Source organism: Sabethes cyaneus, chromosome 2 (assembly GCF_943734655.1).
Source record: "Sabethes cyaneus chromosome 2, idSabCyanKW18_F2, whole genome shotgun sequence".
NCBI classification, from domain to species: Eukaryota; Metazoa; Arthropoda; class Insecta; order Diptera; family Culicidae; genus Sabethes; species Sabethes cyaneus.
In genome coordinates, this window is record NC_071354.1 from 107,315,942 (window position 1) to 107,341,558 (window position 25,617).

At 38.9% G+C, this 25,617-nt stretch overlaps 1 protein-coding gene across 6 annotated transcripts in view; it reads left to right on the forward strand.

The window, feature by feature from the left end:
• Positions 1–1,258: 1,258 nt before the first annotated feature.
• Positions 1,259–25,617, forward strand: part of LOC128734686 (dystrophin, isoforms A/C/F/G/H) — a 167,860-nt gene continuing 143,501 nt past the window's right edge. For 2 of the 6 annotated variants that reach the window (XM_053828990.1, XM_053828994.1), the window contains exons 1-2: positions 1,259–1,706; positions 18,402–18,556. In XM_053828990.1, the coding sequence (XP_053684965.1) occupies positions 1,643–1,706; positions 18,402–18,556 (219 nt within the window). In that variant the 5' untranslated portion in view covers positions 1,259–1,642. The other 4 variants (XM_053828995.1, XM_053828991.1, XM_053828993.1 and 1 more) reach the window with 4 other exon arrangements.

Below are 25,617 nucleotides of genomic sequence, written 5' to 3' on the forward strand. Positions count from 1 at the left end.
TGTCAAGTAATATTCGAACTTTTGGTTGCTTGGGCGGGGTTCAAATTAAAAAGTCTTCAGATTAAAAACGGTCAAACGAACGGGGGTCCACGGTATTATGGCTCGTAAAAAGATGGATAGTCTCTGTAAATCTGTATTCGTAATATTTCTAGATAGAATTAACAGAAGGGCGAATGTCGCAAATGTAAACAAAACGAGTGAGAGATTATTTTTGCTGGGCCAGCATAGGAAAATCAACTCTCACTCGGTTTGTTTACGCTTGCGACATTCGTCCTTTTGTTAGTTCTATCTTCATTTGATCAGTATTTTTTGACATTTCCTAAATACATTGCACGTTTGCTTTCCGCACGTTCACTGTAAAACTAAAGGAACCTGCGGAAAGAAAACGTGCCATGTATTAGGGAAATGTCAAAAATGCTGTTCAAATATTACGAATGCCGTCCGCCATTATGGCTCGTAAAAAGCTGGACACCACATTGGTCCTAAAGGGCCAAATAGAATGCTGCGTCAACGCATCCGTCAGCGTCAATTTGACAGTAAACCCGTGGGAAAACTATCAGAATAACGCTGATGGACGCGTTGACGCAGCATTCTGTTTGGCCCTTAAGCCGGTTACTTTATCAATCACTGAGAAAACTTTTCGTATTCTGTTTTTTACGAGTCATAATGGCGGACGGCATTCGTAATATTTGAACAGCATTTTTGACATTTCCCTAATACATCGCACGTTTTCTTTCCGCACGTTCCTTTAGTTTTACAGTGAGCGTGCGGAAAGCAAACGTGCAATGTATTTAGGAAAACGTGCGATGTATGAGGGAAATGTCAAAAATGCTGTTCAAATATTAAGAATACGCCATTATGGCTCGTAAAAAGCTGGATAGTTTCTATGTGTTTCACACATAGATTTTTGCCATGTGCCCAGTAAATGAATTTTATGTGCCAAACAATTACCATTTGTGTTGTTAAAATTTATCTTTAAAATTTGCACATACTATTCATATGCATATAATTTTCATGTGTACTTCTGGGCGGATTGTGTTTATATGTGGCACATAATAATCATAAGAATTTTCATATGGAATTGTTCCATTAGTTTGTGCTGATTATTTTGAGTGATGAATTTGCATCGTTTGCATGGTGTCCGTACAAGAACTTTACACCAATCTCTATCTTTAACAAGTCTTTTTTTAAATATGCGATATGGTAACACTGATTCCACAGCGCAGTACTAAATCATTTCACTTTTATGGCTAATGACAAATCGGCTTTCGGTTCGGGCGGCGTAAAAATTGAGTTTTATCCTTGAAAGAGTATTTAAAGTGTGCTTTAGTAGTGAAACTGTGTAATATATACCTTTTTCCACAATGGTCCACAAAAATTTAAGGCAATTGTGTGAATTTGAATAAACTAAGTGAGATTACATGATTGGAACCACTTGTTGAATCTTATTTTTTCACTCAGCGCGTTGGTATTGCTCTTGTTGCAGTATTAGTGGCATCTTGCTTAGAAGTAGTGGAATCATGCGCAACTGTTTGTAAACAAATCGCACACACCAGTAAAGCGCTCATGAGTTAGACCCGGTGAGATCAGTGACATAGCAAATAAAGATTAATTCATATGTAGGAACAATAATTCTCTGAGCATGACACATAAAAGCGATGTGTGGAATCTCGATCAAAACATGAACATGGATCCAGTCTTTATCGGTATGTAAATGTAGATAGTGTAAGTTTAATAAATGTGTTGAGTATATCTTTCGATGACACAACAGCCAGAATGCTATCTCGTGCTTTATCGATACTATCTCCTTTGAGTTTTTAAACAATTAGTCGAAATTTAGGCAATAAGCTGCTGCTGATATTAATAATATATTTCATTTCTAATAACTGACTCGATTGATTTGAATAAGCTCTACATGTAATGCCGCGAAAAAGATATATTTAGCTTACATTCGTTTTCGTACATTTAATTTTTACCTGCTATTTCCCTATGCTTGTTAGTATCGTATTAATGGCATCAAACAAAACTTTGGTTTATTGCAATTTGCAAAAATATAACTCTCTATTGCGTGCAAAATTCAAAACTTTTTAGAAAAAAGTACACTACCGGTTAACAAAACCTCAGTTATATTCAAACAAAACTTATTTTACCCAATGGATGTCATTATTATATAATATATATAATAATAATATAATATCCCTACGATAAAACTGAACCTTGTCGTGGTGTAGGGCTTTTTAACTAATCAGTAAATGAACAGCGGTCACGTTTACTTCTGAATGTGGGTATATATCAAAATACTTTTGTGATTTCAAGTGGGACTCGGGGTAAAAATTTACCAAATGTGATTGTTGCGTTGTTCAGAAAGTGCTTTTATTCCGTTTAAGAATAAGGCCAGTATGGGGATCTCTGACAATAGATGAAGTTTTCTGGGATTCATCCCTATTTATCACACTGTCACTGTCACAAATATCTAGAAAAATGTCGGATTGATTGAGTTGGTCGGGGGCTTAGGGTTAGTAAGGGGATGTAAGCGGGATACCAGATCCGATTGGATGCCGAAGGACCACTCTGTAATGATTACGGGTAATAGCACTTCTTAGGTAGCAGATGGGAAAATTAGGTCAATTCGTGTCGCGTGTTCGAGTTTCGGCTAGGCGGTGCTGCTAGATAGAGTAGGATTTTTGCACTGGCCCCGTGGCTGTCCTGAGCTCTGATGGCCGTCCACGGGCTCTGTCGATGGGAAGGGGTCGAGTCTTAAAGAGACGTTTAAGCCCAGAGCTTTACAGTACTTTGGTCTCGAGGGTTGGAAGGCGGGCGAGTCTATATTTTGAAGCTTCTGTCGACTACCGCGAACGTCCAGCTTGTGCTGCGTTCAATTTACTTTGTACCGTGGGAATGCACTGTGAATGCTAAGGGGATGAAAGATTAAATTTGCCCTGATAAGTTAATAACCACTAATGCTCCGAAATTTGTCTTACCTATTGGTTCATTTGTGGTTGTTTGTGTTGGAAAACTGAAAGCGGGCGCGCGGTTGAAGACCGGTGTCAGGCGGGGCTGACGAATTCTCCACTTCTTCACTATACCACATATTGTAACTCGAGTGGTACAAAAAGTCCAAAGCACATTTACAAATTCGATCTATTATTTTTCTTCTCATCATCATAATTATTATCATCATCGTCATCATCATCATTATATTTAAAATATGACATTCCGGCCTTTGGCAGAGAGATCTTAGAGTCAGTTCGTGGAGTCCGCGCAGGGCCGAAACGCCTCCGCCTGCGGGTATAGGCGTGACGGCTATGCTTGGGGCTCTACCTGTGTTTTAGTGGGCGCCAGTGCCTGTCTCGTCAGGTAGAACTGATGTTTGAGGTCTCCCTGACACTTTGTTGACAACACAAAAGGGCCCAGCGCAGAGTTTTATACGCTATTAAGCGACCAGTTGGATAACCCGAAAAAAAGGAAAAAAAAAGGGAATATATATAATAATAATATAATATATATTCTTTACGATATATCTTACTTCGAGACTTGAACGTGATAATACTTTTATGAGGATGCAGAGTCCTGTTCGGTTCCATTGATTGTCTATATTGCTAGTTTGAGCAAAAATTTAGTCCGAGAATTATCCGCTCAAAAGGTTAAACCCACATTAATAAAAATTTAAAAAAACTGACCAAAAAAGTACAATGATAGCACTCTACAGTTTTACAGAAATGCAAAAAATATATACAGCGGAAACCCGATTTTGTCACTCCTCGATTTTGTCACGTTTTTGACCCGATTTTGTCACCCCGTTTTTGTCACGTTTTTTACCCGATTTTGTCACGCTTTTGATTTATCAAAAGCTTAGTTTGAAAATCATTTTCAAGCATGTCAAATGTGTTAAAACGCTGTGAAAAGAACTGTGATCAACAAGTTGATTATCGTGGAGTTTCCACAAAAGTTGTTTCTTATCTCCACAACTATAATAGTTTAAAGATCACTTTCTTTGACAAAGTTCTTTATAATAATCTTCTCGAAAATTTTGTAGAACATTATTTTGCTCTAACTGTTACTGCTTGAAAAATAAATTTTCTAGTTTACTTTTAGGGAGGTTAATCAAAGAATCGTCTATACCATAAGAAAGAGCTTTTTACGCTGTGAAATTTCTCTGAACATAGTTAACCAGTATAACCAACCATTTCGGCGCAATTAAAAAACGCGTGTTTTCATACCTTTGGGACCTGTGCTGTGAACAGGTGACAAATGTCCACAGAGAGGTAGAAGGAAGTGCGAAATGTCCTAAAAGTGATCAGAATGAAATATATGTATTGTTGCAGTTAAAAACCTTAATAATCGACTCGCGACATTCGGTTTTATTCTTGTTCTGTGTGTCGCAACTACGTCGCACGTGGTGCGCTGTATAGCGCATCAATGTGCGATCACAGCGCACCACGTGCGACGTAGTTGCGACACACAGAACAAAAATAAAACCGAATATCGCACGTCGATTATTACGGTTTTCAACTGCAACAATAGTTCGTTCTAAGTTATCTGCAAAAAAATAAAAATTGAAAAAATACCCGATTTTGTCACTGTCCCGTTTTTGTCATCCCTAAATTCATCAAAATCGGGTCATTACTGTAGAAGGAATCAAAGACAAAAAATCATTCATCAACATGATTGTTAGCCCAGCAACGACGCTACTTCATATTGAATGCGACGCCGGCTGATTTGCAACGATAATGATTGTAACAATCTAAAACATTGTACGACGGATGGTGGGAAAAGTAAAATATCGGTTTTTTACTATTTTCCAGCTTTTCGCGTGGATTTTCATTTTTGTACGTATAAACTTGACGACAATCAAAACACAACAACTGAAAAAAGCATCATGCAATTCCGTCAAGCCGTTCTTGACTTTATCCCTTACAAACAAACGCACCAACTTAGTTTTATTATATAGATAATGTCTGCAATAAATATTTTTTTATTTTAATGATTTTCTATCTAAGATACAAAGCGAATTTCGCTAATGCCACTAAACTATTGCCCCACTTGGTGAAAGCGCTAATTGTTAATTGAGTTCTTTTACTTTTTTTGTGTTGAATTGCAAATCAATCCGGATGGATTGACTGTAAATGAATTCTTGAGTGTAAGTTAAAAATCAGCCTGCCAGGATTTTTCATTTATATGCTGGGTACTTTTTCAAAAGGACGCAAGTAATGTTATTGGGCTCTCTTTGGTGCCCTTCTCTCCCGATTATTACGGCAACATGAACGCATTTCAAAGAAAATCTCTCATTGTCACTTCAAAGTGGAAAGAGTGGAAAGGAAGGGCACAATTTGTGTCTAAAAATAGCCCATCCCATGTCGCTACGTTAATAAGGGAGGTTGTGCAGACTTCTGTTGTCCAGCGCCTCTATGGTTCAAAGGTACACGGGTACCAGCGAGCCACACGCCCTGGCAGGTGTTGTGGGTTGAAATCCGGTTATAAGCTTGGTTCGACCCATGCACCTTCTAGCATTGGACAAAAGATAGGAGTCACAACGACAACTTGTTAAGCGTAGCTACCTATTACCTCCCCTTCCTTTCCACTCTTTCCCCTCCTTTCCCAAAATTTTCATTACTTTCCCCTACCGTCCCTCCATCAATTGTAAAACCTGTTACCAGTCAGCCAAGGTATACGAACTCGTGGACTACCTCGAACTCATCCCCGTCGATTACCGCGGTACCCTGTCGCGCTCGGTCCCGCCCGCCAGCATATACTTCGTTTTAGACGTATTTGGTGTACTGTGTAGACGTCTGGTGTACTGATGTTCTGCCGACAGCATCCACGTCATCAGCTAAACAAATTGACTGGATTTATTAAAAATCGTACTCCGCATTTGATGTGTTGGGACTCGGAACGCCATCTTTTCCCGCTGCTTTGTTGTTCTTCAGCCGCTGGATGGCTTCTTTAACTTTCGTGTGTCGTGAAAGCGGTACAGCTGCTCGAGGTTTTAGTACTCCTTCTCATGGTGGCGCCTCTTCTCCTGGAAGAGTCGAGTTTGCTGTCTCCGCTTCTGTTTGTATCGCTCCACATTGTGATGGGTGGCTCTACGCTGCATTTATACCCGCGCTGCGTTTTTATCAGCCAATATCTGCTGGCAATCCTCCTCTAACCATTCGTTACGTTGATTCGGTGTCACACGGCCTACGACGTTCTCCGCTACGCTGCTAATGGCTGTTTTCACGGCATTCCAACAGTCCTCAAGACAGTGGCGACTCGTCCGCATGTTCAACCTGTTCATAGGACAGGCAACAAAATTCAGCCCGACAAAATTGTTTTCATCACTCGTTCATGATTTCGTTTGCACCGACGCATGTGATACGAATTTAGTTTAGTTACAAAGTTGATGAGCAAACCCTTCAACACGACGTTTGAACGTTGCTTTAGAGATCTCAATGCACAAGCATACCAACACATTATTCCTGGTGTTGATTCTTGATACTGAATTAGCACCAGGAACAATGTGTTGATACGAAGGAGATAAAAAGAGAATGTGAACCAGCTTTTACTCGAAAGGGCCGTATGAATAAAACAGTTTACTTTGCTTTCCCGTTTAAATCGTATGGGAGCATTTGCTCCATATCTTTTATTCATACGGCCTATCGTCTCATTAACTAGTTCATCTTCAGCATTGAACAACTTACTATCCCTATGGCCTGCGCGTTGATTTCATTTTATTCAGTTACGAAGCTAATGAACAAAACGTTCAACACGACGTTTGAACGTTGCTTTAGAGATTATCACCAGGAACAATGTGTTGGTACGAAGGAGATTTGAAAATAGAGCGCGGTTGGCATGCATTATTCGCAAAATTTTCTCATTAACTCGTTCATCTTTAGCATTGAACAACTTACGCATATTGCTTGTGGTGTGTGCTTGTGCGTGCTTCGCAAGAAGGTGGTTATTCTTGAATTTGGTTCAATAGGTAAATTGAACGAAAAGTTTTCGGTTCGTAGGTAAAATTCAGAGACGAGTTTGCTGGTAAAGTAAACCGTCGTATTCCCTTGTTATTTAAATAATAGGGGTATTCACGTAGAGCTGGCTATGTTGCGTATACGGAGTATTGCGTATTTATACTGCCGCTACTCGCATAACAGTTCCATCTCCGTTTACGCAGCATAGCATGCGCTACGTGAATAACCCTAATGTTTGTTTTATGGTTAAAATATAGAAATGCGATAATAAAACAAAGCTGCTATTAATTTGTATTTCTCGCTGGTTGAGCAGGTAAACCCTTACGAGTCGCCACTGCCTCAAGAGGGGCTCCATCCAGCTCATCCTCTTCCGACAGCGCGGTTTCGAGAGATAACGCGTAGTTTTCGGCGACATCCGGTTGCTTCAGTCGCGCTAGATTATACCGTAGCGGGAGCCGGTATCGTATGTTGTTCACAACAGATAGTTTTTGACGTATCCTTACCATCACTAGGTAGTGATTCGAATCAATCAATGTTCGACGATAATGTCGATAATGTGTGAAAAGTGTCGACCATCAATTAGAACGTGGTCGATTTGTTATTCCGTCTGGTTGGGTGATCTACAGGTAAACCGATGGTAGAGGTTATGCTGGAAAAGGTAGTACGTATGGTCATGTTCTTGGAGGCGGCGAAGTTGACAAGTCTTAGACCGTTTTGGTTCGTTTGCAAGTTTGCGCTGACCCGTCCAATCGCCGGTTTGAATTCTTCCTCCTGACCAACCTGAGCATTACAGTCCCCGCTGATGATTTTGACATCATGTCTTGGGCAGCGGCCGTATTCACACTCCAACTGCGCGCAAAATTCGTCTTTGTCATCATCGGTAATTTCGAGGTGAAGGCTGCCCACGATAATTATGCTTATATTAAAGAATCGGGTTGATCGGCGAGCGGCCGATAAACAGCTAAAAACTGTAATCATTTATTTTAGCTAACTTCATTTTTGTAACAATAACTAGTAATTATCTATACCCACATGAGTAGTTCACGCTAGTTACTCCCAACTCCTAAAATCTTTCTCCATGCGAATTTACAATATTACAAATTACGTTTAAGTTAATTTACCTTTTTAAAAGCACAAATTCTCTTTAATTATTTCAATTTAATCATGAAAAACTCCTACACTACCACTTGGCTTCAATTAGCTTTTTGTTTGGTTTTTCTCCTTCCGTTTTCACTTCCGTCAATGACAATTCGTCACGATGACAGGTCGTAACGATGACAGTTTTCGCTCACTGTTGAGGAGCGCTTCTCACATCTGGAAGGGTTGCCATTGGTGCCGCAATAGCCCCGCCCCGTAATTCTGGTGGGGGTCCACTACTAGAACCAGTTTTACACTCTCCTACTTCTGGCACTGCCAACTTAGATACCGGGCGTTTGTAGACACCCTTTGTTGTCCGCACTATCCCTTGCCTGACGCGCCTGTCGATGCCCTTGATGACCCTCTCCACGATTCCTCGAGTCCACGTCTTCCTATTCTCGTTCTCTGCAAGATAGTCTACGGCACCAGTCTCGATCAGTTCTTGATTGTCGTACCACTTGGTTCGCTTGTTGCTATACAGTAAGTACTCCAACAACCACCGTTGCCAAAGCTTGTCCGATTACAACTGGGACCGCTTATAGTTGTCCTTCAATGCTTCCGCTTCGCTCGCTGAAACAACATACGATTCTGTGCCACCTGGAGGGTAACCGCGAAGGAAGTGATTTGGTGACAATGCTTCCTCTGTATCCGTCCCCTACAGCATGTATGTCAACGATCTCGAGTTGATCGCGTCTTTAGCCTCGGCCAGAACCGTCAGCAATACCTCGTCTGTCAGCTTTCGCCCGTCGTCCATCGCTGATAACGCGTCTTTCGCTTATCGCACCAGTCGTTCCCAAGCCCGCCCATAGAGGGGGCTGGTGGTGGATTGAAGTTCCACCTCGTTCTCGCATCCGTGAATACTTCGCTACTACAGCTCATACCGATGTTCTTCATCACATCCTTACTCGCCGCTTCGAAGTTCGTCCCATTGTCTGAGAAAAACTCCGTTGGCATTCCTGTTCGACACGTAAAACGCCGTATCGCCATCAAGCATGCCTGACTTGACAAACTATGGGCTACTTCTAGGTGGATTGCTCTAGTGACAAGGGAAGTAAACAATGGTATACACGCATACCAGGAATAACAATATTATTTTACTAGAATGAACCTAAAATGTTTCTTTACAGGGTTTTAGTATATAATAAACCTTTTCAGAAAAACATAATCCCAAAATATTCTATCGGTGAAAAGTTGAAAAAATCATGTTTAAAGGTTTTTCTATGAAATAAGCAAAACTCGTACATTGTTCGGACGACCAAATAGTTTAAATTTACCTGTAGTGTCTCTCAGCCTCTGAATTCGTGAAAATGGTATGAGAAAGATTTGTAGATAAAAAAATTACCTATAATTTTTCCAAACACGATATTGTTCTATCTCCAATATACACGTCACCATGGAAGAGAGACCTCTAGCGCGTGTAACATGGAAACTAATTTCTAAACCTTCATCTTTTCCTTGCATTGAAAAAAGCACAAATCTAACTTTTGATGAATTTCTTCGTGAAGTTCTATACAAATGCTTCTTGACTTTAAGTTTTTCGTAATTTTTTAATATAAAAATCTTCGATGAAAAACATGTTTTGCGTAGGTATGGGAATATTGGGATTTAAAACCTCATAGATTTCTATGCACATGCACTTTCAATATAATTCGCCGGTAACTTCACGTATCAAAACTGCTGCAATCTTTTGCAGAATGTTTCAAAATTGTTTCAAATTTGAGAATTTAGTCATTAGGGTGAACCTTTTAGTATTAGGGCATTTCGAAAAGCCGTCACGTGTTTCTGGTTAGAGACGTTTTAACCACTCGCGGTTATTTGCGAAGTCACGTATGCTATTTAACAGAGGTGGGCACAATTCCGCTAATCCGCTAATAGCTAATTAGCTCAGCTAAGATTTTGGTTAGCGGTTAGCGTTTTCGCTAATTTTTAAAACCGTTAGCGTTTTCGTTAGCTTCCGCTAAATTTATGTGCCGCTAAATAAACTGCTAACTTTTTTTTAGCAAAAGGAAATATGAAATTGTGAAATATGAATTTCCTAAATTTTCTTTAGAGCAATTGACACATTCCAGCGTTACGGGACACAATTAGCACTCAATTTTACTGTGAGAAATGCTTCCTGTTTCACCAGCTTTTTGGCAAATACCTTGTAAAATAGTTGATTAAAGAAGACATGATCTTCCACTTGAATTCCAGGGATTTGATGAAATAGCAACTGATTTACATAGTAGGGATGGTTTCCCGTAACGCTGGAATGTGTCAATTATCTATCAATATTACCCATAGATCTGGATCGAAGAGTCCCAAAACTTCATAAACTTTTGTACGTGGGCACAGTTAAAGGACTCATTAAATAAATCAATATTTCAAAAACTTGCGACCACCTATAATCTCAGAAAATATCAACAAAAATTTTTAGATTTATTTACTTCACTTATACATCACATACATTATTTCGAAAATTCATAAGTCTTGAACCAAGCATCTTTGAAGAAATATTATGAAAATGTAACAAAGTTTTCTCAATAATCCAGCAAAATTATTATCTGGAAAACAGTTTTCCACAAAGTTTTCCATGGAAGCGAAAAATTTCAAAGTAAACTTAGAAAAACTATACTGTACCTTATGGTACATTTCCAAAATATTTCTTTCTTGTTTCACAAGCTGATAACTATGTGCTTGTTAGGGATTCATATTTCACGGTAGTGTTATTTCTGAGTGATGACCAAAAAAGTCGAATTCACAAAATATTCATAAACAGCAGTCCCCCGAATAAGGTGGTGAGTGGTGCTATAATGCTCACTGCATTTTATCAGTTTTCTTTTAGTCAAATTAGTTTGGTAGTTAGCAAGCTTATAACGAGCTCAAACAATATATCAAAAATCAGTTTTGTTGGTCGATAGCTTGATGAGAAATCCCGGTGTATGGACAGCATTACCCATCGCCTTATTCGGAGATCTCCTGTACTACTTCGATAATTCAAGCACGCAACCAAGCATGTATTAGAGCATATATTTTTAAGTGAATACGTAAGTAAATTTTATTGGCAATCCAGAAAAAATATAATTTGGAAAGATGTTATACAAAATTTTACAGTGATGGAAAACTCCAAAGAAAAATCGAAAAAACTATGATTCCACTTCACCATTTTTAAATGTGGTTATGTTCTTCAAAACAGTTTTTTTGTGAATGCCTGCAATTTTTTCACGAAATTATTTCATGTTTTTCCAGGTACATATTTTTTCTTAAAGCTTTGCAACGAAGATTTAGTTTTTTCTAAAATTGGTGTTTAAAAAGTATTGCTACATTTACGCCGTTAACCAATTTAGCGGTTAGCGGTTAGCGTTAGCTTCCGCTAAATTTTTGGTTAATTTAGCGATTAGCGATTATCGCAGCTAACGTTTTGAATTAGCGGTTTAGCTGTTATCGAAGCTAACATATCGGTTAGCGGTGCCCACCTCTGCTATTTAAACAAAAACAGTTTTTTAGTTTCCAGGTCGATTTTGATGATTTTCATGGCTGCCAACAGCAACAGTCCCATTAACAACTCATTTATTTTGAATTTTCATGTTGAAATATTTAGTAGCCATATGGAATTTGTTATTTTTCCCTAAAAGGTCAGAATGTTCTGTATAACAAATCATGGATTTTAGATTGATTGATTTTTGATGGTGAATATTTAGCCATTTTTCAATTACAAATGAAACCAAATCCGTAGATGAAACGTAATCCTTCAGAAAACTGTAACTTGAAATTCTGAGTGGCTTTATGCAGAATGATTACAAGGCGAATGATCCTACTTGATAATTTCATATGGGATTTCGAGAAGCTACGAAACCATTAAACGATATGTTAAAACTGTGAAGAAAATCAAAAAATTAAAATTATTGTTCATAGGCAGCGAAATTTCTGACGAAACCCGTAAGAAAGTGGTTACGTGTTTGTAATTGCAAAAACGTAAATATAGCGCTCTCTCGCTTTCTTACACAAAAATCCTCAATCAGCGAATTATATGAGTATATTATTAGACCCATGGATGAAATTTTGTTTTTTTTTGTCACGAGGGAGGGCTTAAACATGCTTTTGATTAGCATTTCGATGTTAGATTAACAACCCAGCCTCCATGTTCGACTCTTACCTGAGTGGAATTGTTTGAGTAGGATCATTCGATAGTACGATCATTGTCGGTCATATAGACAATCTCTTGGAATATTTAATTTAATTTATTTTAATTTAATTTAATATAATTTTAATTAAAATTCAAATCTTTTGAGATTCATGTTTGCTGAATGTTGGTTTGCTGTAGTTTGAACTTTCAGGAAAAAAAATCGATTGAAATAAATAACTCTGCCAATACAACGACTTGCCGTAATATTTATAACTTTGTCTCAATTTTGTGCACTTATTATTTATATTTTTTTAGAAAGCTTTTGAAAACTTATTAATTTGCTACATTGTACCTAAACTTTCAAAGTTATGAATTTTTACAAACAATAAATGTGACGATTTTTGAATCACCCTAAATGAAGAAATTTTAAATTTTTTTTAGTTTCTATAGGGTAAAATATTGTTTATATAGCGGATTTTCTATATTCAAAATAGCGAAAAAACTACAACAAGTTTATTGAGCATGTTTTAGAACATCTCGTAGAAAATGTTAAATTTGTGCTTTTTTTAAGCACAGGAAGGAATGAAGGAATAGATGAAGGTTAAGAAACTGGTTTTCATATTATATGCGCTGGAGGTCTCGCTTCCCTGGTGCCGTGTATAATGGAGATAGAAGAATATCATGTTTGGAAAAATTATAGGTAATTTTATTATCTACAAATATTTCTTACACCATTTCGATGAATTCAGAGGCTGAGAGACACTGGAGGTAAATTTATACTATTTGGTCGCCCGAAACAACATACAAGTCTTGCTTATGTCACGGCAAAAAACTTTTAACATGATTTTTTCAATTTTTCACCGATAGAATATTTTGGGATTATGTTTTTCTGAAAGGGCATATCTTATACTAAATCCCTGTGAAGAAACATTTTGGGTTCATTCTAGTCACATAATATTGTTATTCCTGGTACGCGTGTGGTACCCATCGCTTTTCTACACGCCGACCGACGGTAACCTGCAAAGGACCGAAGAAGTCCACCCCAGTAAAGCTGAACGGACGACGATTGGGAGTTACGCGTTGCGCAGGTAACGGTGCCATCCTTGGTGCTTCCGGTTTGCATTTTCTAGTTTTGCACCATACAGCTATCCATCACCTTCCTGACTTCGGCTCGAAGATGTGGTATATAGAACCTCTGGCGCACTTCGTTAGTGACCGTCTCTCGTCCTGCGTGGCCGAACTTTTGGTGGTAATGTTCCAGAAGTTTTCGCATGACATGGTGGCCCTTCGGTAGCACTATCGGGAAACGCAGTTCGAAATGCTCTTCTCGAGTTTGACTCCAGTTGATCCCTCTATTCGACGACTCTTCAGCAGAACTCTAACCTCGTCCGAGAACACGTCAACCTGAGCTAGCGTCAACAGCGCTCTTTCTGCCACTTATACTCCTCACGGGTCAATGGTTTCTCAATCGTCAGCAGCTTCTTCATGACCAATGCTTTGACATTCGTTGGTGCTGGAATTGTTTCGATAGCCTTTCCTAGTCTCTTTACCCGTAGATTATCGATGAACCTCTTCACACATGCCAGCGTTCTGACGAGCACGTTCCATTTGGAAAATCTGAGTACGTCCATCAACTGAGCTTGTGCTTCGATGTCGCGTAACAAGAACGCCGTTCGCATCTCTTCTTCTACATTCGGTTTCGTGGATTGATGCTGCGGCCACTCAGACTCTAGTCCATACAAGAACTGTGGATCCCGGAACCAAGAAACCAGCTGTGGGCCTTTGTTCCACTTCCACTAGGTCAATTGGTCTGCTACATTTAACTTGGTTGGCAGCCATCGCCACTCCGATGGCTGTGGCTGTATTTCTGTTGATCGGCGACAATCCACGACTGCCGGTCACAGCCATCGGAGTGTTTAATTTAATTAATAAATCGCGTTTCGCGAGTGGCCGGCTAGCGAATTAGCGGTGCCCAACAGTGCTTTCAGGACATGTTTGGTCTACGTACGAGCGATGCAAAATCGCGTATCTGTTAAAATGAAGGAAGTTTGTCACTTTTCTCTTCAATACAATGACAAAGTTAACAGAGGGTATATATAATTGTTGTCCGTTTTTTAGAAGTAATAAAGTCATACAGAAAATGTGTAAAACTTTAATCTTGGAACTTTGGAATCATAATAGCATTGTTGCGCACAACTTTTGAATTAATAAACTAAATCTTTTGAGGTCGGCTAACCCCCTGGCAAAATTCCGCAAATTATTCTTCTGTGCGTTAAATTTCTCGCGAACCTCCGGGGGCGCTTATTTTTGGAAACGCGGATCTAATGCTTTATTCTGGAACCACACAGAAAACTGTAAGGCGGTGGCATTTTTAGTGCTCTTTATCAATGCTCAGAAGCGCCATATATGATGCGTGAGGGAACGGGCTTACAAACACTTAAATAGGTTGAAGCTGCAGTGAACGGGATACAGGCATCCGTAAAAATCTGTGAAAGGGTAGGTGAATGTTTAAAATTTTTGATATCTCAAATAATGTTTGCAATCTCTGATCTGTAGTCAACATCTCTATCGTTTACTTGCTAAAAAGTTCCTCGTGTTTGATGCTTGATAAGTATCCAAAAGTTTCAAAGATTTAAACTGTTTTTTTCAAGCGCAGGGTTTTTTTTTTCTTGTCAGTAACAGTGAATCCTTCATTCTTGCATGAAATGGATGTTGCTTGTATTCGAATGCAAAAGAATTTTTTTATATTACCGTGAAAGCACCTAATTCCGATCACCTAAGGCATGATTCATCTTTGAGTCCCTACTGAAAAATATAGCTTTGATATTTATTAATACTGTATATGTCTTTAGCAAGTATTTTCAATTATGTTTCATGGAAAAATACTAAAATACCTAAATTATTTACCGAAAGTTAAAAAAATGCATCATAGTATGATGCATCGGTGTACCTAATTCCGATCATCAATTATAAGGGGTGATTTTAATTCCGATCACAGGTGTATCTAATTCCGATCACGTCATAATGAGCTGTTAAAGCAAAAAACTTTTGTCAACTCGTACCAAATGGATCTGAAATGTATTGCTTTTATGTAGTTTGACGACAATTCCCCTACCAGTCATCTTCTGCTTGCGTTAATGATCATTATTATCATTAGCTTAATATTCATAAAATTTGTGTACTCAAAAGATCGACAAGCGGATTATAAAACTTTCCTCTTCTTTTATCTTTGTTCAACTATTACAATTACAATAAAATTGGGTCACTTCGACGTTTTCATAAAGCTTTGATCATAAATAATAGTAAAAACCAAATCAGAAAGGTTGTGTTCCAGACATGACCGCGTAGTTGGTATAGAACTACGTGAGGCTGGTTTTCGCGAAGAAACCTCGAATATTAAAGAAAACTTTTTACACCATATTATGTATATGTGTAGTGTAAAATAGCGTAAAGTGAGAAAAAAACAAACAATATAATAATAATATTATCTTGCTGTACCGTATTTATGGCAGGTGAGCTATTTTGTGATATCAAAAACGAATATTATTACCAGTGCCATAATCGGAGTATTTCAGTATAGAAATTTGCCTCACGCATCCAGCTATTAACAAAGTTCTAGGAGAAAACTTAAGTCTTCAAAATAATATGTTATTGTTATATTAAAAGAACACGCATTAATAAGATTCATAACTGCGCTGTCGCTGTCGCTTGTTTGCAGTGTTAGAAAAGCAAAACGTCTGAGCCTTTCAGTTGACCAGCAGCCACTGGTTTAATAACCCGATCAAATGAATATATCAAATTTATAACAGGATGAGTTCTAGATAGTAAGTATTTTATAACAAAGTCTCCTTTGCGTTTTGTTATAAACTTGGTCTCGTTAGCAGTTGAAATAACTAAAATTGTAACAAAATTTGCTCAAGGCATATCACAAATATATCAAATTATGATATAATTTTATCTAGTTTATATCCATATGAGTAACAAAAATCAGTATTCTGTCTTGCTGTATAATTGTGACAAAGGTAGAAGCATTTATTACAAAGTTTGATAGAAATATCAACTTGAGCAACAATTCTGTAAGATTTTTGCTAGAATCATCTGATCAGGAAGCTAGACGTCACATGTTCGAATCTCGACTGAAAGAGTCAAAGGATTTGTAGCACAATTGTCCCGTATTCTTACAGGCTACGAAGTCTGTCGTATAAAAACAGGTCATAATTCCAAATCAGAATGTAGCACCTAGGCTATACTGTGCTTTGTAGTAAACAAAAAACACGCAAGTTTATTTTGCTTCTTTGTCTTGAATCAGCAGCAGCCACAAGCTTGATGCTTGTGAAGATGCAGAGGATTCCCTGGTCTTTATTAGCAACAAGTATTGGATTAACATTCCTTCCCATCCCACCAGGACGCGCATTCGGACGTGGCCGGCGTCTGTATTGATCAGCACGCAAGGACCTGGTAAGGTTGCACAAAAAGGAACAGTGTGCTGTCCTAAGCATGCTTTTTCCAGCCATCATTTTGTAATTTTCATCGGTCCTGGTCAATAACGGAGTAGCAGCACACGGGCGGAATCCTATGCTTGTGCCTATGCTTATGCTTGCTTATGCTAATCAGCACCAGCCACAAGCTTGGTATGTGTAATGGTCGTCCGTGCCTGGGAAGCAAGACCATCGTACGGAAAATGTATGGAGAATTTTTAGCTTGAAAGCTTTCGTTAATTTTCACTATTTAGCGATTGGCAAACAATCTTTTCAAGAAAGTCATACAACTGCTGCATCGTTTATGATCAAAATCCGTTTGAAATTGGAAGAGTTATTAGCGTTCAAAATCTTTCATTCTTTCGTGACGGTGGCTTAACTCCAAATTTTGGTTGACACCTATGACGTAGATGACGTAAGACGTAGTCCTACGTCAAAAATTTCGATAATCCTACCATGTTATCATGTTGCAATCAATCCTAAAATCCAAATAGTAACTTCGTTAGCTTGCATTTTGCCAGTTTATAACTTTGATATAGTGATCGGAATTAGAAGCAGAAAAAAAATGATGTTCATAATTCCGATCAATTACTTTAATGGAATAAATTCCGCAAATTCAGCATTTTTTCAGCCAAATTTGATACAGAACGATTATATATGCTTGTATCTATTAGTTATCATAGAATACCGAAGAAGGCAATATGTTTTCACGTTGTTATGATCTTAGCAAATTTGATCGTGCGCTTAGCACTTCGGCTAAGAAAATACATTTTGAGGGCGTTTTTTGCTTCTGCCTGTCGAATTTAATTTATTTTGAAGTGCATGGTGCCCCAAAGGCAGTCATTTTTCAACAACTGACACATAAACACATAGCACAATAACTAAGCGTGCTCATTTACTACAGGTTTTGGCTCAATTTTCTAAAAATTGACCATTTAGATTGAGTGATCGGAATTAGGAGCTGATCGCAATTATGTGCGGTCACGGTAGTATTAAAATATTTCATTCGGCAAGATCAAATAAAAATATAATTGCAACAATGGCCACATTCTTATACGTTCTGCTAAAACTAGAGTACAGCTGAAATACAGAGATGCAGACAATAATTCACATCGGTTACTATTTGTACAGTTGTGATCACGACAGTTGAATACCTAGTTGATTCGCCCTCCGCACTGAGTACGTCTGTGGCTGTTCCGATTGAAATGAGTGGGGCGATAAGTTTTCCATCTGAGCAGCAGAGCGTGAAGGAAGGTAGTCATCTTCTTATGATTTCTATATTGTTCTTAAATTATCTTAATTGACGATAGCGTTTTGTGCGTGTTTCAGTTAGTGGTACCACTAAGTGATTTAATCATGAACATTATCTTGTGTAAGATATACTCGCAGTTAATAGGTAACAAAATCGGAGAACGCTCAGTTAGCGTTGACTTTGAATTCCTCTAATTGGCTCTTTCACACATATCTGCGAATATCTGTAGTTATCTCTTTGTAAGAAAAACAAATGATACATACGTTTGAAAAATAAAATCAGAATATCGTCGCATCTATCTAGTACATAGTGAACTTCCACTCGTGTTTGTCAATAATCACACATAGTTAGTTTTTGCACGATGGACAAATGGGAAGTTAAATTGAGAGTTATTTCTTTAGGTACAATCTCGATAATAGAACGAAAATTCTTCTTTTAGAACTATGTATTCATGATTTAAACACATTTTCCAATTTCAGATGAGAGGCAAGATGTGCAGAAAAAAACGTTTACTAAGTGGATTAATGGTTATCTAGCTAAATCTAACGCACCTGCAATTAACGATTTATTTGAAGATTTGCGTGATGGCCACGCACTGCTTTCTCTGTTGGAGGTTTTAACAAACCAAACATATGTAAGTCCATTACTATTAATTTCATTCTGCAATTATTTTACGTTAATATAAGTTTGTGTATGCGTGTGTATTTCAGCTGTACATGTGTATGTTGTTACATTTTCAAATGAATCTAAGTACTGTGAGTTCGGTTGTCTGATTTATTCTTGTAACAGTTATCATAAAATAGCTGATAGAGACTTGAATAAGAAATTAAAGAATCTATAACACCAATAAGAAAAACTAAGTGGTTTAATAAAAACATTCGATTGCAATGCAGTCTTTTTTCTGCATAACCTGTGCATGGTTTATGCATGGTTTTCATGAAAATGAAAATAGAGATGAAAAGTTCCATAAGTTCCATGATGAAATTAAATCATTTCGATATAAATAAACCGGCAAAGCAATGTCTTTTAATTTTACAGCAATACAGTGAAATATGGAAAAGGTATTCGATGCGATATATCCCTACATATGATCGTTGCGCGCTCTATATGAATTTAAAAGCAGGCTGGCTCATGCGACAGCCCAACCGTATCGCACCATGCACTCTTTAATGGGGTTACCTGTACATAGACTGGATTTAGCTAAAACTTGGGTACAACTACTCAAAATGTCCTTAAAGTGTACAAATTCAGATTCAGATATTACCATTCAGATATTAGGAATCCAGATCCAGAGACATTCACTTTTACATTAGAGCAAAATACCGCTTATTTGATCAAAACATTAAGAAACTACCATGTGCCGTAAACAACTACCCTGCATCGGAATCCCCATGCAAATAACTTATTTATTGTGAAAAAAGACCAATTTCCCAGCGGAATCCGGAGATATGGACTTTCACATCTGTTCATTAAGGGGTTATATACAGTTAGGAGGCTTAAAAAAGTGGATTTGTCTAAAATTTTTCTAGAGAAAACCCTTTAACTGATTAAAGTGAAAATTTGTATACATCTTACAGTAGGTTTTGGCCGTATTTTAACATATTTTGTTTTTGAAAAAAGTTATTTAAGTAGCTGCTATAGTTAATCTCCTAGAACTCTTCTAAAATAAAGCGTCTTGCGGTGAGCACGATATCTTTGAACTGAATCGTCGAAAATCGAAAAACCAAAAAAGAATCGGTGATAAAATATATTATCTATAGATTGATCGAAGGATTTAGCAATATAACCATTTTTGACGAAATGGCGGCTTGTTAAACATGAAAAACAGATTTTTGGGGTAAATTTGGCTCTTAAATTGCCCATAAAATAAGAAATATTAATCGGTGAGGAAAAAGGTTCGACTAATCTGTAGAATATATCCTTAGTACACTTGTGTCAAAATTTGAAGTGTTCGGTTCAGCTGTTTTCGAGGAATCTTGCTCACCAGCTTTTTTTAATACATGTTATCAAGAATTTCACGTCAAATTCAACGATGTGAATTTTGACATCAAGGGATCTCGGTGTTATAACGATTGTACCTGGGTATTATCTGAAATTCGCAGCTAACGTACCAGCTGCCATATACCATTCCGCGCTTGTGAAGTAAATCAACTTAAATGTACAAAGACAAGTACCGAATGCAATGCAATGCCGAATTTACCAGCTTCATCGCACTAATCATGATTACCCCGGTGGATACTATGTAAACCGCGGTGTATTTATTTTAAGATTGTTTTTGAACACGTTTTAGTATTTTACTCACTTGACTTTTGTTCAGTGCAAAATTAAATGAACTTTTTGATGAACAACTTTGCTAATACTTTTATTTCTGTGCATATATGGGCGCACTGTTATTTGCTATGTGTCAAAAATGAACTTCCTGAAAAATTAAAAATTGAAACGTGATTCTTACAAAATGGTCGTGTCGGTCTTTTGTTAAGAAAAGAAACCCCCTTTTTTTAAGTTACAGTCCACTGAATTGGCTTTCCCGTGAATAGTTCAGAACATCTTGGTCGCGTTCGAACCGGATAGTGAAATACGCGGAATCGTGAAGTGACCCATTTGAATAGATTAAAAAATGGTTCACCGTTCTGGACATAAGAAGAAGCTAAATTTGGATGCTGCTGAAGGTGATTCTCCCTCGCCGAGAGTACCACAGTCGTCGGTCAGTGAGCAGAAGGCCGAGCAGGAGGCAGCAAAAATGAAAAATGCTATAGTTGCCAATATTGATGCTTTGAGTGTGTGTTGTGAGTCAGCAAAAAATAAAGTGAATCGCATAAGGAACGCCATTGAATATGCGCGTCTTGATTATCAGCGTTTTCGTGTGCATGCATTGCAATTGTACATGAAAACAGTTGACGCAGCCTATCAAGAGTACAACGATTTCCAAAACAAGATTTATCTTGCTGATCCGACCAGGCGAAATGAATTTGAATCAAAGTTTGTGGAGTTTGAAGAACTTTACGAGTTTACTAGCATTGCCATTCGTGAGATGATTGAATCACATGAAAAGTCTCAGAATGCTCTTAAGTTTCCCGATAGCAACCACTGTCAACCAAGCAGCAGTAGTGTTTCGCAGTCGGTAAGAATAACGCCAACAATAGTGCTACAGCAGGCTGCGCTGCCCAGTTTTGACGGACGGTACGACCAGTGGTTCAAATTTAAACAAATGTTTCGCGACATTGCAGATAAGTGTACGGGTGATTCTGCTGCCACAAAACTGCATTTTTTGGATAAGGCTCTGGTAGGACGGGCACAAGGTTCAATTGATCAGCAAATTATTCGTGACAACGATTACGAAGGAGCCTGGGTTAGTCTGGCACAGCAATATGAAAATCTGCCAGCCTTGATTAGCGATACAGTTTTGAAGCTGCTAAACCTGAAGGCAATGACAAACGAATCGTTTCATCAATTGAAATCGCTTACAGATGACGTGGAAAAGTGTGTTAGTTCGCTAGAGTTTCATGATTTGAAAATGGACAAGCTCTCTCAAGCGATTATAACTACTCTCGTTTCAACAAAGTTAGACCCAGATACACGCAGAATTTGGGAGTCGAATGTAAAGCGCGGACAGTTACCGATATACAAAGAAATGGTCTCTGTCCTTAGAAATCAACAGCACGTTTTGGAACGGTGTGAAAACTACAAAAGCATCCAGAAAAGCAGAGGTGGAGTTCCGATGGCACGACCTGTTCAATTAGCTGCAGCGAAGACCCATATGGCAGCGATTCAGAAAATTGACAACTGCCCAGTTTGTGAAGATAATCATCTGGTGGAAAAATGTGACACTTTTAAGAGGTTGGCCGTAAAGGAGCGCTACGATAAGGCGAGGCAAATTGGACTATGCTTTGCGTGTTTAAGAAGAGGGCATAGAACAATGAAATGCAAAAACAGTGTGAAATGTACAAAATGTTCTAGACGCCATCACTTATTGTTACATCCTGAAGAGCCAGCTTCTCAGGAAGAGAAAAAGTGTACTGTAAAAGAAACTGAAAAAAATAGTGATGAACAATTGAAAAATGATACGACGGTAACAAACTGTTTGATTCCTTGTGATGCTGCAAAACCAACCAAGCAAGTGTTGTTGGCTACTGCAGTAGTGAGTGTTTTTGATGTAAATGGTGAGGAACACAAATGCCGTGTACTTTTAGACTCAGGAGCAATGGCGAATTTCGTATCGAAACGACTGGTTGATATGTTGCGATTGAAAAAGAATTATGTGAATATTCCTGTAACTGGTGTAAACGGAATGAAAACAGTAGTGAAGTTTAGTGTGCACTGCAAAGCCAAATCGAACATTTCTGATCAAGAATTCTGCTTGGATTATTTAGTCGTACCACGTGTGACTGGTGCGTTGCCTGCGTCGAGGGTGGATGTACAAGGCTGGCCAATACCAGTAGGCCTACACCTAGCAGACCCAAGGTTTTACGAGCCATCTCGCGTCGACATGCTTGTCGGTGCTGAAGCCTTTTACGATATTCTACTGGCAGGTAAGGTAAAAATGACAGAAAACCTTCCAACGTTACAAGAGAGCCAACTAGGATGGCTCGTTTCGGGACCTGTTGCCTCTTCAGCCGTTACACCAGCGGTTCGGTCGTACCATGTAACGAGTGTTCGTGACGCAGACAAAGAATTGGTCAGCATCCTGAAAAAGTTTTGGACGGTTGACAATCAGATTTGTGATTCAAAGATAGACGACGATCTCGAACAGCATTTTGTAGAGACATTCACTCGCAATGATGAGGGACGGTATGTAGTAAGATTGCCATTCCGTGCGAATGCTGGAACATTAGGTGATTCGCGACGACAAGCTGAGAAGCGTTTTTATCAGTTAGAAGGAAGATTAGATAAAAATCCAGAACTAAAAAATCTTTACTCAGCGTTCATTAGGGAGTACATTGAGTTAGGTCACTGCAAGTTGTTACCGAATACGGCAGGCAGCAACGAAATTTCTTACTATATGCCACACCATTGTGTTATTAGACCAGACAGCTCAACAACAAAGTTAAGAGTTGTTTTTGATGCGTCATCGAAAAGCTCATCGGGAACGTCGCTTAATGATTTGTTAATGATTGGTCCACCGGCACAGGATACCCTGTTCGACATTGTCTTGCGATTTCGGTTCTATCGCTATGCATTTACAGCTGATGTGCCGAAAATGTATCGGATGATATTAATGGATGAGAGAGATACCAAATTTCAAAAAATCCTGTGGCGCGAAAAGAAAACTGACCCGTTGCAAGAAATTGAATTGACAACTGTGACGTACGGGACAGCGGCTGCTCCTTTTCTGGCGACGCGTGCTCTAAACCAGTTGGCGGAAGACGAGAAGGATGATTTCCCTGTAGCCAGCCTGGCTATAAAAAGAAGTGTGTACGTCGACGATGTGCTTACGGGAGCTTCCACATTAGATGAAGCAAAACAGTTGCAAGCGGATTTGATTCAGTTGCTTCGACGAGGCGGTTTTGGATTGCACAAATGGTGTGCAAATGATGCTGCTCTGTTGAACGATATCCCTGCTGAGTTGCCGAAAATTGCCAGTATGCGAATTCCAAGGTTAGTGAATATACATGCAGCATCTCGATATGAAATACACGGTTTCTCCGATGCATCGATGAAAGCTTACGGGAGTTGCATATACTTAAGGAATTTAAAGCAGGATGGGTCAGCGGAACTTTATCTACTCTGTGGAAAATCAAGGGTAACTCCAATAAAAGAAACAAAACGAGAACCAGGATCCGTCTCAAATCCAGCTGAAATGACCATGCCGCGACTGGAACTGTGTGCGGCAAAATTGTTGGCGGAGCAAGTAAGTGCTGTACTTAACGCATTAGAGTTTGAAGTTAGTCGTGTCGTGCTGTGGTCGGATTCACAAATCGTGCTCGCATGGATCAACAATATGAAACCAGATGTGGCGGTATTTGTTAGGAATCGAGTTTCCCGAATACGTGAGCTTACAAATAAATACGAGTGGAAATATATTCCTACGAAATTGAATCCTTCCGACTTGATATCTCGTGGCATGTATCCGACGGAGCTAGCAAACAACATGCTGTGGTGGAAGGGCCCCGCTTTCCTGCGGTCGCAGGAAACCGACTTGACAGTTTTCTGTGGCGCTGGGATTAGCAGTTGTGGATCGAATAATCCCACCATAGAAATAAATGGTAGTGATGCTGTTGATGATAACTGTATTATGGCATTGATCTTGAGCACTAGTAATTTTCGTCGATTGGAAAGAATTGCTGGTTACATAAATAGATTTATAATGAACTGCAGATCCTTGAGCGGACAACGTCGCAGTGGTAGACTGAACGGATATGACTTTCGAGATGTTTTTAAGATGCTTGTCAGAGTGGTTCAAAATGTTGAATTTCACGGTGAGATTAAATGTATTAAAAATGGGAAACTCGTCAAGGGAAAATTGCTGAATCTCAATCCTATTTATGGAGAGGATCGATTGTTGAGAGTTGGTGGACGTTTACGGTATTCCAACCTATCATATGATCAGAAGCATCCGATGATAATTCCAGAAAAACATCATTTCACTGAGATGTTAATAGAAACTCTTCATCGTGAACAATTACATTTGGGACAGAATGGATTGTTGGCAGTTATTCGTCGCAGAGTTTGGCCGATTAAGGGAAAGCAAGCTATCCGTAGAGTGTTGAGGAAATGCATAAAATGCTTTAGAACAAAGCCGACAGAAACAAGTCAGTTCATGGGTGATCTTCCTAAAGCAAGAGTGACTGTGACTGATCCGTTTCTTAAAACCGGGATAGATTACGCAGGGCCAGTGTTATTGAAGCAGGGACGGATGAAAGCACCAGTAAAAGGTTACATTGCACTGTTCGTTTGCATGTGCACAAAGGCGATACACATCGAGCTTGTGACGTCTATGACAAGTGATACGTTTCTTGCAGCTTTGCAACGGTTTGTGGGAAGACGAGGTCATGTAGCTGAACTGTTTTCGGATAATGGTAAAAACTTTATTGGTGCGAGTCGGCAATTAACACAATTACAAGAGCTGCTTAAGTCGCAAGTGTTGGAGAAAAAACTCGACGATTTCTGCCAGGCTCGAGGCATATCTTGGAGTTTCAACCCTCCCAAGGCTCCTCACCAAGGTGGCCTGTGGGAGGCAGGTGTCAAAAGTGCAAAATACCATCTATACCGCGTGTTGAATGAATCCTATCTAACTTACGAAGAAATGAACACGTTATTGATACAAATTGAGGCTGTATTGAACTCACGCCCGTTGTGTGAACAGTCGAATGATCCTTACGATTATCGAGCACTTAGTCCTGGACATTTCTTGATAGGACGCGAAATGACTGCTATTGCTGAACCTTTGTATGACGACATCAGGGAAAACGCACTCTCCAGGTATCAATTGATTCAAAAACGAAAACAGTCATTCTGGAAGAGGTGGTCGAATGATTACTTGACCGAGCTTCAGAGGCGTAATAAGTGGAACAAGGTGCCTACAGCTGTACGAAGTGGTATGATGGTTCTTCTAAAGGAGGATAACACTCCCCCTCAGAGTTGGCATTTTGGGCGAATCGTCGGTGTGAATCCAGGCCAAGACGGAATAGTTCGCGTTGTTAAGGTGCGCACTAATTCTGGTGTATACAGCAGACCAACGACAAAGGTAGCCGTGCT